Genomic DNA, 12,647 nt, shown 5'->3' with positions numbered 1-12,647 from the left:
AATCCAATCACATTCATTCCAAACAAAGAGCTCCAGCCCCAAAATCAATTCATTTGAATTTACAGAACTGCGAATCAATTTAATTTTATCTTCAGTACAAAAGAACTAATGCAATTTCCCCTTCAAGACATCAACATGCAGGAACTGAACTACAGTTCCTCAGTTTCTCTATTGTAGAAGTTGATGAGAATAGATTTCGAGTATACCTCTTGACTTTTCTCGATTCATTCAACTGAGATTGTAGAACAAAGATCATTTCCAACTACATTCTAAGACTAGCAACAACATTCTAATCAATCTACCAAACACTGAAATAAAAAAGTAATGGTCACATGCCATAACAAAACACCGAGAGTAAAAAAAAAAAAAAAAAATTCAACATTGACAGCCACAGGTGTCATACGATGTGAGTTTCACTTTCCCTGGATAGAGGGATGAATAAAGCAATGGCGGGACATTGTTTCATGCGCAGCTTCAGATTCTGGTCTTCTTCAAGCTCGTCCACCTATCATATACCATGCTTTGTTCAGAAAGTGCAGGTTCCTTGAGAGAGGGGATTGTGCCGTAACGAATCTGTGTGGAAGAGCTAATGCATCTCAGAAATGATTCACAATGCTGTCCTTAGTGTTTACCCTCTCTCTCTCCCACCCTCCCCACCCCCACTACTTTCGAAGGATCTTCCACATCTTCCTATCTTCCTCATGCTCTCTCTCTCGCCCCTACTTTAGTAGGATCTTCCATATCTTCTTCATGTAAACTACAAGTGACCATACAGCAAGTCCTGCTGATATGTAAAGCAAGAGCACACCGGAGCCAACTAGAACAACTTTGTCTTGTAGGCTGCATAATACGCCAAAAGTAAAAATAAATAAATGTGTCAAAGAATATATATTTATGCCAGTAGTACGCGAGAGGAAACAAAGAGCGCATTGCAACCACCTGGGGTCTCTGGCGACAAGGAGGATAGTCAATGCAGTCATTTGTGTCGCAGTCTTCCACTTTCCAAGCTTGTTCACCGCCACAGCCTGAAATAATACATAGAAAAATCAGCTCTTGAAGAGTTAAGCCACATGTATAAAGTTGAAAGGGAAGAAAAAAGAAAAAGAGAAGCAACCTCAAGAACTCTACTATTTTGAGATGCAGCCCACTCTCTCACAGCTGACATTGTTATCTGTTGATGAAACAAATGATACTGGTCTTAGACACTGGCAAAGTAGAGTAATAATTTTGAAACAAGTTCCTTGATCTACCCCTTTTTCCAGTTAGCCAAAAAATATAACACAGCAAAATCGACAGTACAGAATATTTCATGAATACATAGTACAGAATATTTCAACAGAATGGTATTATGAACTAGTGAGCACCTCTCTACCAATAATCGCGATTGCGGGTACTGTTAGAAGCCATGGCACTTCTCCAAAGATGGCACATGCAAAAGGCCTGGTACATAATAATACGAGTGTGGCAGCAACCATAAGCTGCATTCAACAACCACAGATATTAAAACAGCACCCTTCAATAGTCATAGAAAGCATTAAACTGTTTTCTTTATCCCTAATTGAGCAAATAAATCAGCAAAAGAGGAAGCCAACCTTATCAGCCACAGGATCCAGAAATGCACCAAATGCTGTCCCTAAACGCATCTAGCACCCAAAACAAATCCACCAATATATAAGTCACTTTGTTGAAGAATGAAATCAGCTATCTGATTAATTCCTTAAACTCTTATAAAACACAAACCTTTCGAGCAATATACCCATCTAACCAGTCAGTAATAGCTGCTGCAAGGAAGATACTTGTTGTAGCAGTTGTTGCCCACCGACCATCCATGTAAAAAGCTGGTGAGAGTAATGACATGTTATTTTGCTACATGAACAAGTAATTAAGCATACATGTCTAAGCATTGTGAAGAATTCTTGATAGACCAAAACAAAATTTTGCTGGAATGCAAATCTATTCCAATTCATCCCAAAACACTATGCCCTGTTACGCTATTCATAAGCAAAGCTACACTTACTTATCAAATTTGACAAGTTCAGCAGATTACAAAAAAAACAAAAGCCAACTTGTGAATTTTCGGAACTTGGGACTTAGAACAAGAGGAATTAGATGATCCTGAAGCCACTCTATATATCAGTCCCTGGTGAAAAGAAAATAAGGAAAAACAGACACTGTGAACCTGTACAGTAGAACTCTTGTACTCCCTGAATCCTAATAACAACAAGTGATAGATGAAAAAAAAAGTAGAGGCAATGCGAAACAAATCGCATGGTTGGATGTGATCATGAACGATTCTAATAAATAAGGAACAAGGAGGAGATATGGCTAAAGTTGAATTTGACAGGTCAAAAGAGTTTCTTTTGTGGGTATATACTGTTTAAGCGCTAAGTGCGAGACTAAGACCAAGTTGAGTATACTACCTAATGAAACCAACCAAGCACTAAAAGTAGGTAAGGAGGAGATGCATAAGATCTCTTGATTACAAACCCTAGCAAGGATTAATACCAACTTATAGGGTGCAAACATTGTCAGATTATATTTGAAAAGCATTAGCACAAAATTTAAGCACGATAATGAATGGTACAACAGCGCGAGTGACAGATCTAATATAGGCCTCTCTCAACAACTCTAGTTTCGATTTTGACCTTGTGAGAACGACTAAGATTCAACATTTTGCTAACAAAATTAATTAAACCTCAAATGAAAAAAAAAAACAAAAGGATTTAAACCAAATGGGAATGCGCATCAAAATCCCCCTTATCTTTCCGAAGGTTGGGCAAAAAAGTAGACCTACTGCTTACGAGGAGCGGAACTGCGGCGACTCTGCCGATCGTGAGGACGGTGGGCACCGTGAGCAACCGCGGCGGCGGCGGGGGAAGCTCCTCACCGCCGCCATTGACGACCGACTCCGCCGATTTCGAATCCGAATCCGAATCCGAATCCAAACCCGAACCCATCGCGGCCTCCGCCTTTGCTTCCCCTCCCTTTCCTCCTCGCCGTCCTCGCCTCATCGCCGGCGATCTCTCGGCGGCGCCGGAGCCGGGACTCATCCACCGCCACCGCGTCGCTTGCGATATCGCCCCCTTCTTCCTGTTGTTGTCGTTCCCGGATAGGGCGAATAAGATGTTCCGGGGAGGAGGAGATAACATCCTATTTATGGAGGCGTCGGGGCTAGGGCGCAGAAGGGAAACGGGGCGGGAAACGAGGTGGGAGGGAGGAGCGCCATGGTTAATGAAAGTGGGGCGGTGGCGATGGGGAGGGAGGAGAGTAACGGCTCTGAGGAGGGACGCGGGGGTGGGTGGGGGCATGGGGAAACGAGAAATGGAAACGCGTTTCTGCGTACGCGCTTCGCTACATTCGGTTTGCGTACGGAGGAGAGAGAGAGAGAGAGGGCGAGAGAGTTAATGGGAAAGAGGCAGCGGGAGGAGGAGGAGGGAGAGAAGGGGAATAGTTTCGAACCAATGAAAGGCTGCCAACTGTCATCCAGGATACACGGGCTGTTAATGGGCCAGATTTCTTTCGGCCCACGTTTTGCCCAAACTCCTTAGATAGTTGTCCATTTTTGCCTTGGTCATGTTATATTGTTACAGCCCACGTAGACCTCGCACAAGAGGCCCAATTTCAAGATGTGTCCACTTTGAATGACTACATCATAGATAAGTGTTAATTTGAAACTTCTATTCTTAACACGTCATCTGTCATTTGTATGGTGGGCTCTTAATCTCCAATTTTTCTCACGGAAAACACTACAAAAGTAAGCCGATTAACTATCATCAAAATATAAAATAAGTGTGCCTTCATAATAGGGCTGGTTCATGTAATCAATGCTAATCATGGCCATGCCCGTAAACTAACCCCGACCATCTGATCAACAGCCAAAAGATCGATCACAATCCATCAGCATGAATGATGGTTTACCCCTGCACGCCTAGCACCGCCCCACCCTTTCTTAATCACACGGTCTACAACACCTCACGCGACACACACACACCCGACGAATACATGTACTTACCAAGGGACCAGCACTTCATCCAACGGTGGATCAAGCGACATGAGTTTCAACGGCCACGTTAGTGGGCCCCATTTGCCGTGCGAGAGAACGGCAGGGCCGGTCCGATGTCATGATTCACCAACCGCTCCGGCCCAAGTCCGCGCAATACCCCGAACACACTTCCGTGTAACGCTCTACAATATAACGCTGACGAGGGTGACAGGTGGACCCCACGTAAGGAACCTACGTACCCCTCGCATGCTTTACTAGGTGCGCGAAAATGTTCTCTGGACGTGGTCCATTAATCCTAACCACTTTAAATGGAAATATGGATTAATATTCTACGAGATTCTAAAAAGAGAGACACAGTAGATGGATATGGTGGTGTACATATGATGTGGTGAACTAGGTTGATGAAACTTTTTTACTACGAACAGAAAGAAAAACCAGGAAATAGTTCGAAATTTGTAATTTTCCGAGGCGAGGATAAAAACACGCTCCATCGAACCATGCAAGCGAGTAAAATTCAATTTCCAGTAAAAGACGCTTCTCTAATCTCTCTCCTCCGCTCTCTAATCTCCTCCTCCGCCGCCTCCGCCTCCGCCTCCGCCGCCGCCGCCGCCGCCGCCATTTTGAAGTGGCGTTGATCACGAGAAGCGATCGAGCAATCGGATTACGCAAAGTGATCGGTGGAGTGTTGGAGCTGCTGGATTTTGCCGCACGAATCGGAGGGCGATGCGGGGAAAGAGCTCGAAGACGAGCGCGCCCGTCGTGGTCACGTTCGAGCACAAGAGGTTTGCGTGCGTTTGACCCCGTCTCGCCACGTGTCCTCCTTGATCCGCGCCATTATTAGGGTTTCTTTAATGCCTCCCCCGCTTTTCGTTTCCGCACCTTGTAGTTCGTGCGATCGGAGTCGTCGTAGATCTTTTTATACCTCGATTTTTTATTCTAAAGTTGCGGGGGGATTAGGATATTTTGGGATTATTGTACGATTCGTCGAAATTCAGTGGAGTTTGGAATTGTGACGTTGATCTCGGATTTTTGGTCTAGGGTTTTAGCTCTCTCATGGAGAGCGATCGATTGACGTGGTAGTTGAAATGGACGATCACGTCCTAATTTTCCTGTTATGGTGCTTTGATTAATTCGGCTTTCTATGGACATCGAGTCTCGGTAAAAAGTGGCTCCTTTTTGCTTTACCTTTTAATACCCTTTTTGGACCTTAAAAAAAGTTTAAATTTTGAACAGGGACGCTTACGGATTTGCGGTGCGGCCTCAGCATTTGCAGCGATATCGCGAGTACGCGAAGATTTACAAGGTGAAGCGATCGAATTTGAAATTTCTCAATGCAATTGTCTTATTTCTTCTTTAAATTTATGGTATTTTTCTGTTTGTAACCATTTTAAGGAAGAGGAGGAAGAGAGAACGAAGAGATGGAAGGACTTGCTGGAGAGGCTGGTGGAGGAAAGTGAAGAAGATTTGAAACGAAGCGAAGAAGTGATCGGTGGCAAATGCGATGGTTCGGAGGAAGCTTTTTTGGAGAAGGGACTGTGGGAGGAGCTTGAAAACCAAAATGCGGAATCTTGGAGTCGGATGAGGCCATCGCTTGGTGCAATTGAGAGTATGATGAGCTATCGGTTGACGAAGAGGAAGAGGGCTTTGTATGATGGGCAGAAAGATCAACTTACTTCGATCGAAGAGGAGGCAAGGCCGTCGAGAGGAAGCCGTGAAGAGGAGTCTGAAGAGGAGTTCTATGATGTGGAGAGATCGGAACCGATCCAAGAATTACCTTCGGATGATGACGGCGGTGTTAGTTCCACGATCGTCTGTGAGCCTTCATTCCCTTGGAAAGAAGAGCTGGAAAGCCTTATCCGTGGGGGCATTCCTATGGCTCTCAGAGGAGAGGTGTAGTTACTGTTGTACAGTTGGCCTTTACACTTTATTCTCCACTCTGAGATTGATCTCGTTTTTAGGCTTTAACTGTTACTTATATTGTTACAGCTATGGCAAGCCTTTGTGGGCGTGAGAACTCGCAGGGTGGATGGGTATTATAACAAACTGCTTGACCAAGAAGGAAAAACGATTGAAGACAAGGAAATTGAGGACTCCGTTCCTGAGAAATGGAAGGGGCAGATTGAGAAGGTCATTCTTATTAATGATTTCGCGTGCAAAGAAGCAACTTTTGTTTAGACAGTGATTAATATTTTCATCAGCTTTGACTTGTCTGTTATCTTTACAGGATTTGCCTCGAACTTTTCCAGGACATCCTGCATTAGACAATGATGGCAGAAATGCTTTAAGGCGTCTGTTGACAGCATATGCGCGGCATAATCCATCAGTTGGGTACTGCCAGGTAGGTGAGACTGATCTTGATAGCTGTTAAATAACTAATGGCTTTTATTCTTCTTACTGTTGGAATTTGTCAAAAAAGGGAAAAAAAATATTGATTGGTGTTTTTTTTTTTTTTTTTCTTCTAATCAACAGCCACATATTACTCCATTTATGTCCAATTACACTAAATATTTGTTGCGTGTTTAAGATAAAGCATTTGTTCTTTTTCTGGTTCCTTATTCCCTACATTACTCTGGATCTTCTTTCCCATCAATCTGGAAAAGTTCATTAATGTAGTGCTTCATGTTATAACTTTCATAATTTGTGTATGCAGGCCATGAACTTCTTTGGAGGGTTATTATTATTGCTTATGCCCGAGGAAAACGCATTCTGGTATGATTGCTCTGATATCTTCTATCAATTAAGATGTTACCATACAACTGCTGCTTCCACTTGAAAGCACATGGTATAACACTTCTTATCACCACAACATTGCTGAGTTTTCCTTGTGCATCTCAAAATACTCAGGACTTTAATGGGGATCATTGATGACTACTTTGATGGTTATTATAATGAACAAATGATCGAATCACAGGTAATAGTTACATCTGTAAGGGAATGTTTTTCTCTCTTTCATCACGTATATGCGAACCTGTCCTTAAGCTGTGAAAATGAAAAGCACTTGGCACGGTGAAGATATGTGAGCTATATAATGAGTTCCTTGGTCCTGTTTTTGTTTTTGTCAGGTAGACCAGCTTGTTCTCGAGGAGCTTGTGCGTGAAAGATTTCCAAAGTTGGGTCTGTATCCTATTTGTCCATACGAATATATTGTTACTTGTCAATATATAAATGTCAGTTTTTGCCTCTTATATGAGCCTATGTAGAGTGTCAACTTGTTGTGTTTGAGCTTTTCCGGTACATTTGCATGTTGTTTTCTTACGGACTATATGTGCATTTCTTTTGCAGCCAGACATCTAGATTACCTAGGAGTGCAGGTCGCTTGGGTTACAGGACCTTGGTTCCTATCCATTTTCGTTAACATACTTCCATGGGAAAGTGGTCAGGTTTTATGTTCTGTCTTAGTGCTTTTCCACTAAGAACTGGATAATGTAAAAATAAGTAGTTAGTAACCATCTGTTGCTCCTTTGGAATTCTGTTTTACCTTTCTTTAGAACAAGTTGAAACTTTAAACTCTACCTTTTAAAAGGATTCCTTCTTCCTTTCTTCTTTTTTTGTTTGTTGACTGTAAGACGGGGGGTCATCTCCCATGCAATTCAATAGCAATCTTTAAGATTTCTTATTTGTGATCATGCCTATTCGACTTTGTTATCTCTCACTGGTGAGTTTTTATATTTCAGTTCTTCGTGTCTGGGACGTCCTCTTGTTCGAAGGAAACCGTACAATGCTGTTCCGAACAGCACTCGCTTTGATGGAACTGTATGGTATTAGGCGTCCTTTTTTGGGCTTTTTATTTGTTGACATCGAAAAATAACACTAAGCTTCGTTTCTTCTGTCAAACATTAATGTTTAATTCTATATGCTAATTTCTAGGCTCTGCACTAGTTTCCACAAAGGATGCGGGAGATGCATCGAGAAATAACACTAAGCTTCATTTCTTCTATCAAACATTAATGCGTAATTCTTTATGCTAATTTTTAGGCCCTGCACTAGTGACCACAAAAGATGCAGGAGATGGCGTCACACTATTGCAGTCCCTTGCTGGTTCCACCTTCGACAGCAGCCAACTTGTCTTGATAGCTTGTATGGGTTATCAGTTTGTAACTGAAATTAAATTGCAAGAATTGAGGAAAAAGCACAGGCCAGAAGTCCTAGCTGCGTTGGAGGAAAGGTCCAAAGAACTTCGTAATTGGAAAAAATCCAAGGATCTAGCATCAAAGATGTATAGCTTTAAACATGACCCAGCATCCATACTCCCACAAAGCAACTCGAACGAAGTAATTAGTGACTCAGAAATGAATGGAGATTTGCATCTTTTCAACTCTGAATCAGAAAATGATAAGGAGATTGATTCAGTCCCTGATCTGCAAGAACAGGTAGTCAAATGATTTTCAATCTTAGTTTGCTTTTGGCTGGTTTCCAGTATAATCACACCTGTTGACACATCAAATTGTTGACACGTCAAAATCGTTGTTTTTGTTATTTAACACCTCACAGATATTGTGGAGCATCTTCTTGTAGAGTTGAAACTAAAGGAAGATTTTAATAGTCATCCAAGAAATATTTGTTCCAAATTATGTTATTTGCTGTACCAAAAAAAAATCTTCTCAAAATATTATGGACATTTTTGTATTTGTAAATTTGTCATAATACTACTTGAAGAGCTATAGAATATTCATTTTAATAACAAAAATCTTTGAATCTTTAGAATAGTGGGGTTTTAAATTATGGAGAGGTAAAGCGACTTCAATCTGTAGGAGCTTTTGCTTCTGACAATGACTTCCTCGCACAAAGAGCACACACTTGACCTATCCTGACCATATCCTGGAAGGAGGTGTCATACTTATTTTTTACACAAAATTAAACTGTACCATTCCATCATCACTAAAAAAATCTTTCTTCACTTCAAGGAAGCATATAGTGGTGGATTTTTTTTTTTTTTTTTTGTGTGTGTCAAGTATCTGTTTCAGTTGAGGTCTAAGACACCCTTGATAATAAAGTTAATTTTTCCCTTCAACATTTGATGGATAAGAAACTTTTGTGTAGGTGAAGTGCCTGAAAGTCGAGTTATGCAGATTGCTGGAGGAGAAAAGATCAGCTGTTCTGAGGTTGGTGTCCTGCTATATGATTCTGGTTTCTGGGACTAGCAAACTACTTAATCTTGATATTCTGCAGACAACAATAAGGATGCCATAGTGGTTTTGCCATCCTAAAACTAGTTTTTGCTGAGCGCTTCTATTATAAATGGTTACTCGTAATGTAGGAATATTAGGTCTCTCTAAATGCCGAACTGCCGTAGTTAGAGTCTCTCTCACTCTACTTATTTTAATTAGATGTAAATATTCTTGTTTTATGAATCTTTTAGAGCTGAGGAGTTGGAGACGGCGTTGATGGAGATGGTCAAGCAGGATAATAGACGCCTTTTGAGTGCTAAGGTATATGTGCAGTCAATCCTTGGTCAAAATGGTTGAGAATAACGTGAACAAATATAAACTAATTATTGAATTCTAGTTCTCAAAATCATTAAGTACAATTCTTGTTCGCATATTAAATTTTCTGATATCATTCCCTTGTCTTTTCCTTTTTATCTCTGCAAATTTTTGGTGTTGCTCTAAGACAAAAAGGTGTCTCCGACAGGTTGAGCAATTAGAGCAGGAACTTTTGGAATTACGACGAGCTCTTGCTGACAAAAAAGAACAAGAGCAAGCAATGCTTCAGGTGTCATTTGGTTTTTACTTGTTTGATTTTTTTAACTGGAGTTACTACTCGCCCTCGTATGTAACTTTGTTGTCATAATATTTGACTTTGTTTGCTGTGATTTTTCTATAGGTCTTGTTGAGGGTGGAACAAGAACAAAAAGTGACAGAAGATGCTCGTGTTTCTGCTGAGCGAGACGCTGCTGCTCAAAGATATGCAGCTCAAGTGCTCCAGGTTGTTTCTTGTTGTAAATTTGAAGTTCAGTTTAAATAGGATTATATCAATTCTTTCTTGGACCATTGATATTTTCTTTGGAAAGTGATTTTAAGTTGGGTTATCACATCATACTCCTACTACTATTCAGATCCCGATTCCTTTTCTTTTTTATTTGAATTAAGATGTTGCTGTATGTCTGTTGGACGGACCGTAATCTATGTATAGTTTTAGAATTGACTATAATCCTATGTCAATCAATAATTGTGCTACAAGATCCTACCATTTAATCTGAGTAGAAATTGACTTTTGAATGTTAGTTGCTATTTTTACTATCCTTATCATGTTTCTTCCTAGAAGCTTCATTTTTTCCTTTTTCTGTTTTAGTTGCAAGTTTAGTGTGGATCTAATTCTTGTTATTACTATACATTTGTAGTATGCTTTAGCTGGTATCTCTGTGCTGAAAAAGTTTTGCAGCCTCTCTATTCTCAAATCAATACTCGTTTGAATTGTTCTTTACCACTTTCTGTTCCTATCAACCCTTTGATGCTCGGCCTCTTCTTCTTTGTCAGCTTAAAAAAATTCCTAGCTACAGCTGATGCTGATTTGCTAGATTAAAATAGATCTATCTATTTGCTTCCATTTCCATCAGAAAATTAGTGTTATTATAGCTGCTCATACAAGATATATGCAGGCAAAATATGAACAAGCAATGGGTGCACTTTCAGAAATGGAGAAGAGAGCTATAATGGCAGAGACAATGCTGGAGGCCACATTGCAATATCAGTCTGGGCAGGTTAAAGCGCACCAACCTTTCTCTTCCAGGTATTCGTATTTAATTAATAGATTTTTCTTTCTTATATTGCACCAATGCATGATGAACTTTGATCTCGGTTTCAATCATTCTTAGTGAAGCATCACTTGCTCTTGTTTTCCTTATCAAATTTTCCATTTCATTGAACATGCTTCCAGGTTGTCTCTTGCTGTGCTTTCCTTGCTTCACACTTTCTATTTTCTAATTTAGTATTGTAAGTATGTACCTTTGTCAGAAATGCATATCACAACTTTGGTTGCTTGATCATTTGTAGAGCTGTGCATATGGATCAACCACTTGCAAGGACGAATCAAGATTCATCTCATGATGCGTCTAATAGGATGGTGGGCCTGCTATCTAGACCTTTTGGAATTGGTTGGCTTGACAAGAACAAGGTAGACTTTTCTAAAAGCCACTTGAATTTAGTTTCAAAGGGTTGCATCGTGAAAATGCCTCCAATTATCTATGCATGGTTATTGAATTATCTACTAAATAAATTGATAAATCTAATGAATTCTTTGAGGATTACGTTATGTTTCAGCGAAAAGCATAGAGAAACATTAAGAATTTTGATATATCGAAGTTATGCTTAGACAGCCATGCAAGGAATAGTTGATTATTGAGTAGAAACTTAATAAGACATGTAAGTGGGAGTGGAATATGAGAATAAGTAAAAGATTATATGCATATATTTCTTTACCTTTTGAAGTTTTACTTGCCTGATTAACTTGAGTGACTTTTTTTTTTTTTTGAGAAAAACTTGAGTTCGTTCGATTTGAACATGGACTATATGGTTATTAATTTTTTTTTCTTTATATTCTTTTTTTTTTCCTTTTACTTTTTTCTTTTGGAAGATGAATTACCAGACCTATCAAGAAATTTCACAAGCATGCCTTATTGTAAATTTTGATGCTTTCTTTGTTTAATATATGTGGAGTATCCTGGAATTCTCAACTTCTGTAGGTTTCTCGAAGCGGGTTCTGTTGAAACTTCAAATCTCATCTAGTTTTAATGTGATTAGTGGACAAATGTCTTCATCATATGGATTCTCAGTTCTAAATTTTGGGAGATTGCACTGCATTTTTTTAGATCATACAGTTTCTTTCTTCTTCTTCTTCTTCTCTTCTTCTTCTTCTTCTTCTTGACTGGACATTCATAGGGTGATTCTCTAGGGGAAATTTTTAGATCATACTGAACAAAGCAATCCATTATATTTCAGGGCAAGCTCAACAGCGCTGAGACAATTGAAGGAAAAACCCCTGCCAGCATGGGCCAGAAGGATATGAATGGCGTATGAGTAACTGATAAATGTATTTTCTGAAGGGGAAGAGTAATTAGATTAGTCGGCCCCAAATCTTAAGTGGGCATCAAATACCATGTTCATATTCCTCCACAAGAAGATGTAACTTGTTTTGCTTATCATACATTGTGAGTGACTGTTCTATGGAATTTAAACAAGTGATCGAAGGAACTACATGAACAGGTAGTTCAGGTTGTGATAGCCAAGTAACAGCATGTAAGTTGGCAACTAATGTATCGTCGTGAAGTACATGTATATAAATGATGGGCCATCGTTTTTGTTTTTTAATAGGCAATACATGAAATGGTTAAAATAAAAGGAAAAGGCAAAAACCTTTTTGGATAGGAGTATCAACTTTGTTTCCATGTTAAAGCATGCACTAAGATGTCTACTCATGTTAAAGCATGCACCGACCGTCCTAACGCAAGTGACGAAGGACTTGTGAGGTTTCAAGTTCGAATTCTAATTAATTCACATTTCTATCTAAGTTTATTTCTAAATGAAATAAATAAATAGTAGCATGCTATCTATTTCTCAAAAAAAAAAATGTTGCTATAACTGTTTTCTTTTCAAGAACCCTTCAACAACGGAATTAGAAGATACATGTAATGCTTGTAGAACCCTTC

General features: G+C 39.8%; 2 protein-coding genes across 4 annotated transcripts; one reads left to right on the top strand and one right to left on the bottom strand.

The window, feature by feature from the left end:
* Nucleotides 35–3,383, bottom strand: LOC109724299 (CDP-diacylglycerol--glycerol-3-phosphate 3-phosphatidyltransferase 2). Its single transcript, XM_020253076.1, has 7 exons — nucleotides 2,795–3,383; nucleotides 1,741–1,838; nucleotides 1,593–1,643; nucleotides 1,365–1,478; nucleotides 1,115–1,171; nucleotides 940–1,025; nucleotides 35–840 (listed from the first exon to the last, which is right to left on the bottom strand). The coding sequence occupies exons 1-7, from the start codon at nucleotides 3,306–3,308 to the stop codon at nucleotides 720–722; spliced, it is 1,041 nt and encodes a 346-aa protein (XP_020108665.1). The 5' UTR covers nucleotides 3,309–3,383; the 3' UTR covers nucleotides 35–719.
* On the top strand, nucleotides 4,471–12,309 carry LOC109724166 (ecotropic viral integration site 5 protein homolog). Of its 3 annotated transcripts, none has more exons than XM_020252889.1 (18): nucleotides 4,471–4,785; nucleotides 5,237–5,306; nucleotides 5,396–5,893; nucleotides 5,990–6,130; nucleotides 6,228–6,341; nucleotides 6,654–6,712; nucleotides 6,848–6,914; nucleotides 7,066–7,117; nucleotides 7,286–7,378; nucleotides 7,678–7,761; nucleotides 7,979–8,373; nucleotides 9,044–9,105; nucleotides 9,363–9,432; nucleotides 9,614–9,715; nucleotides 9,827–9,928; nucleotides 10,602–10,732; nucleotides 10,996–11,116; nucleotides 11,941–12,309. In XM_020252889.1, the coding sequence occupies exons 1-18, from the start codon at nucleotides 4,727–4,729 to the stop codon at nucleotides 12,016–12,018; spliced, it is 2,298 nt and encodes a 765-aa protein (XP_020108478.1). In that variant the 5' UTR covers nucleotides 4,471–4,726; the 3' UTR covers nucleotides 12,019–12,309. The 3 variants fall into 3 exon arrangements, with proteins under 3 accessions (XP_020108478.1, XP_020108479.1, XP_020108480.1); XM_020252890.1 differs by having other exon boundaries at nucleotides 4,474–4,785; nucleotides 9,635–9,715; XM_020252891.1 differs by lacking the exon at nucleotides 4,471–4,785 and adding an exon at nucleotides 4,884–5,161.

This window comes from Ananas comosus, linkage group 18 (assembly GCF_001540865.1).
Source record: "Ananas comosus cultivar F153 linkage group 18, ASM154086v1, whole genome shotgun sequence".
NCBI lineage: Eukaryota > Viridiplantae > Streptophyta > Magnoliopsida > Poales > Bromeliaceae > Ananas > Ananas comosus.
Note: the sequence above shows the minus strand (reverse complement) of the source record. Positions and strands in the feature narration are given on the sequence as shown.

Bases quoted from the DNA above. Each gene is read 5' to 3' on its own strand.
- LOC109724166 (XM_020252889.1), top strand. From the start codon at position 4,727: ATGCGGGGAAAGAGCTCGAAGACGAGCGCGCCCGTCGTGGTCACGTTC. The intron at 4,786-5,236 runs GTTTGCGTGCGT...AATTTTGAACAG, and splicing joins GTCACGTTCGAGCACAAGAG to GGACGCTTACGGATTTGCGG. The intron at 5,307-5,395 runs GTGAAGCGATCG...AACCATTTTAAG, and splicing joins AGTACGCGAAGATTTACAAG to GAAGAGGAGGAAGAGAGAAC.
- LOC109724299 (XM_020253076.1), bottom strand. From the start codon at position 3,308: ATGCCCCCACCCACCCCCGCGTCCCTCCTCAGAGCCGTTACTCTCCTC. The intron at 1,644-1,740 runs GTTTGTGTTTTA...TTTGGGTGCTAG, and splicing joins ATGGGTATATTGCTCGAAAG to ATGCGTTTAGGGACAGCATT. The intron at 841-939 runs GTGGTTGCAATG...CGTATTATGCAG, and splicing joins CTTGTCGCCAGAGACCCCAG to CCTACAAGACAAAGTTGTTC.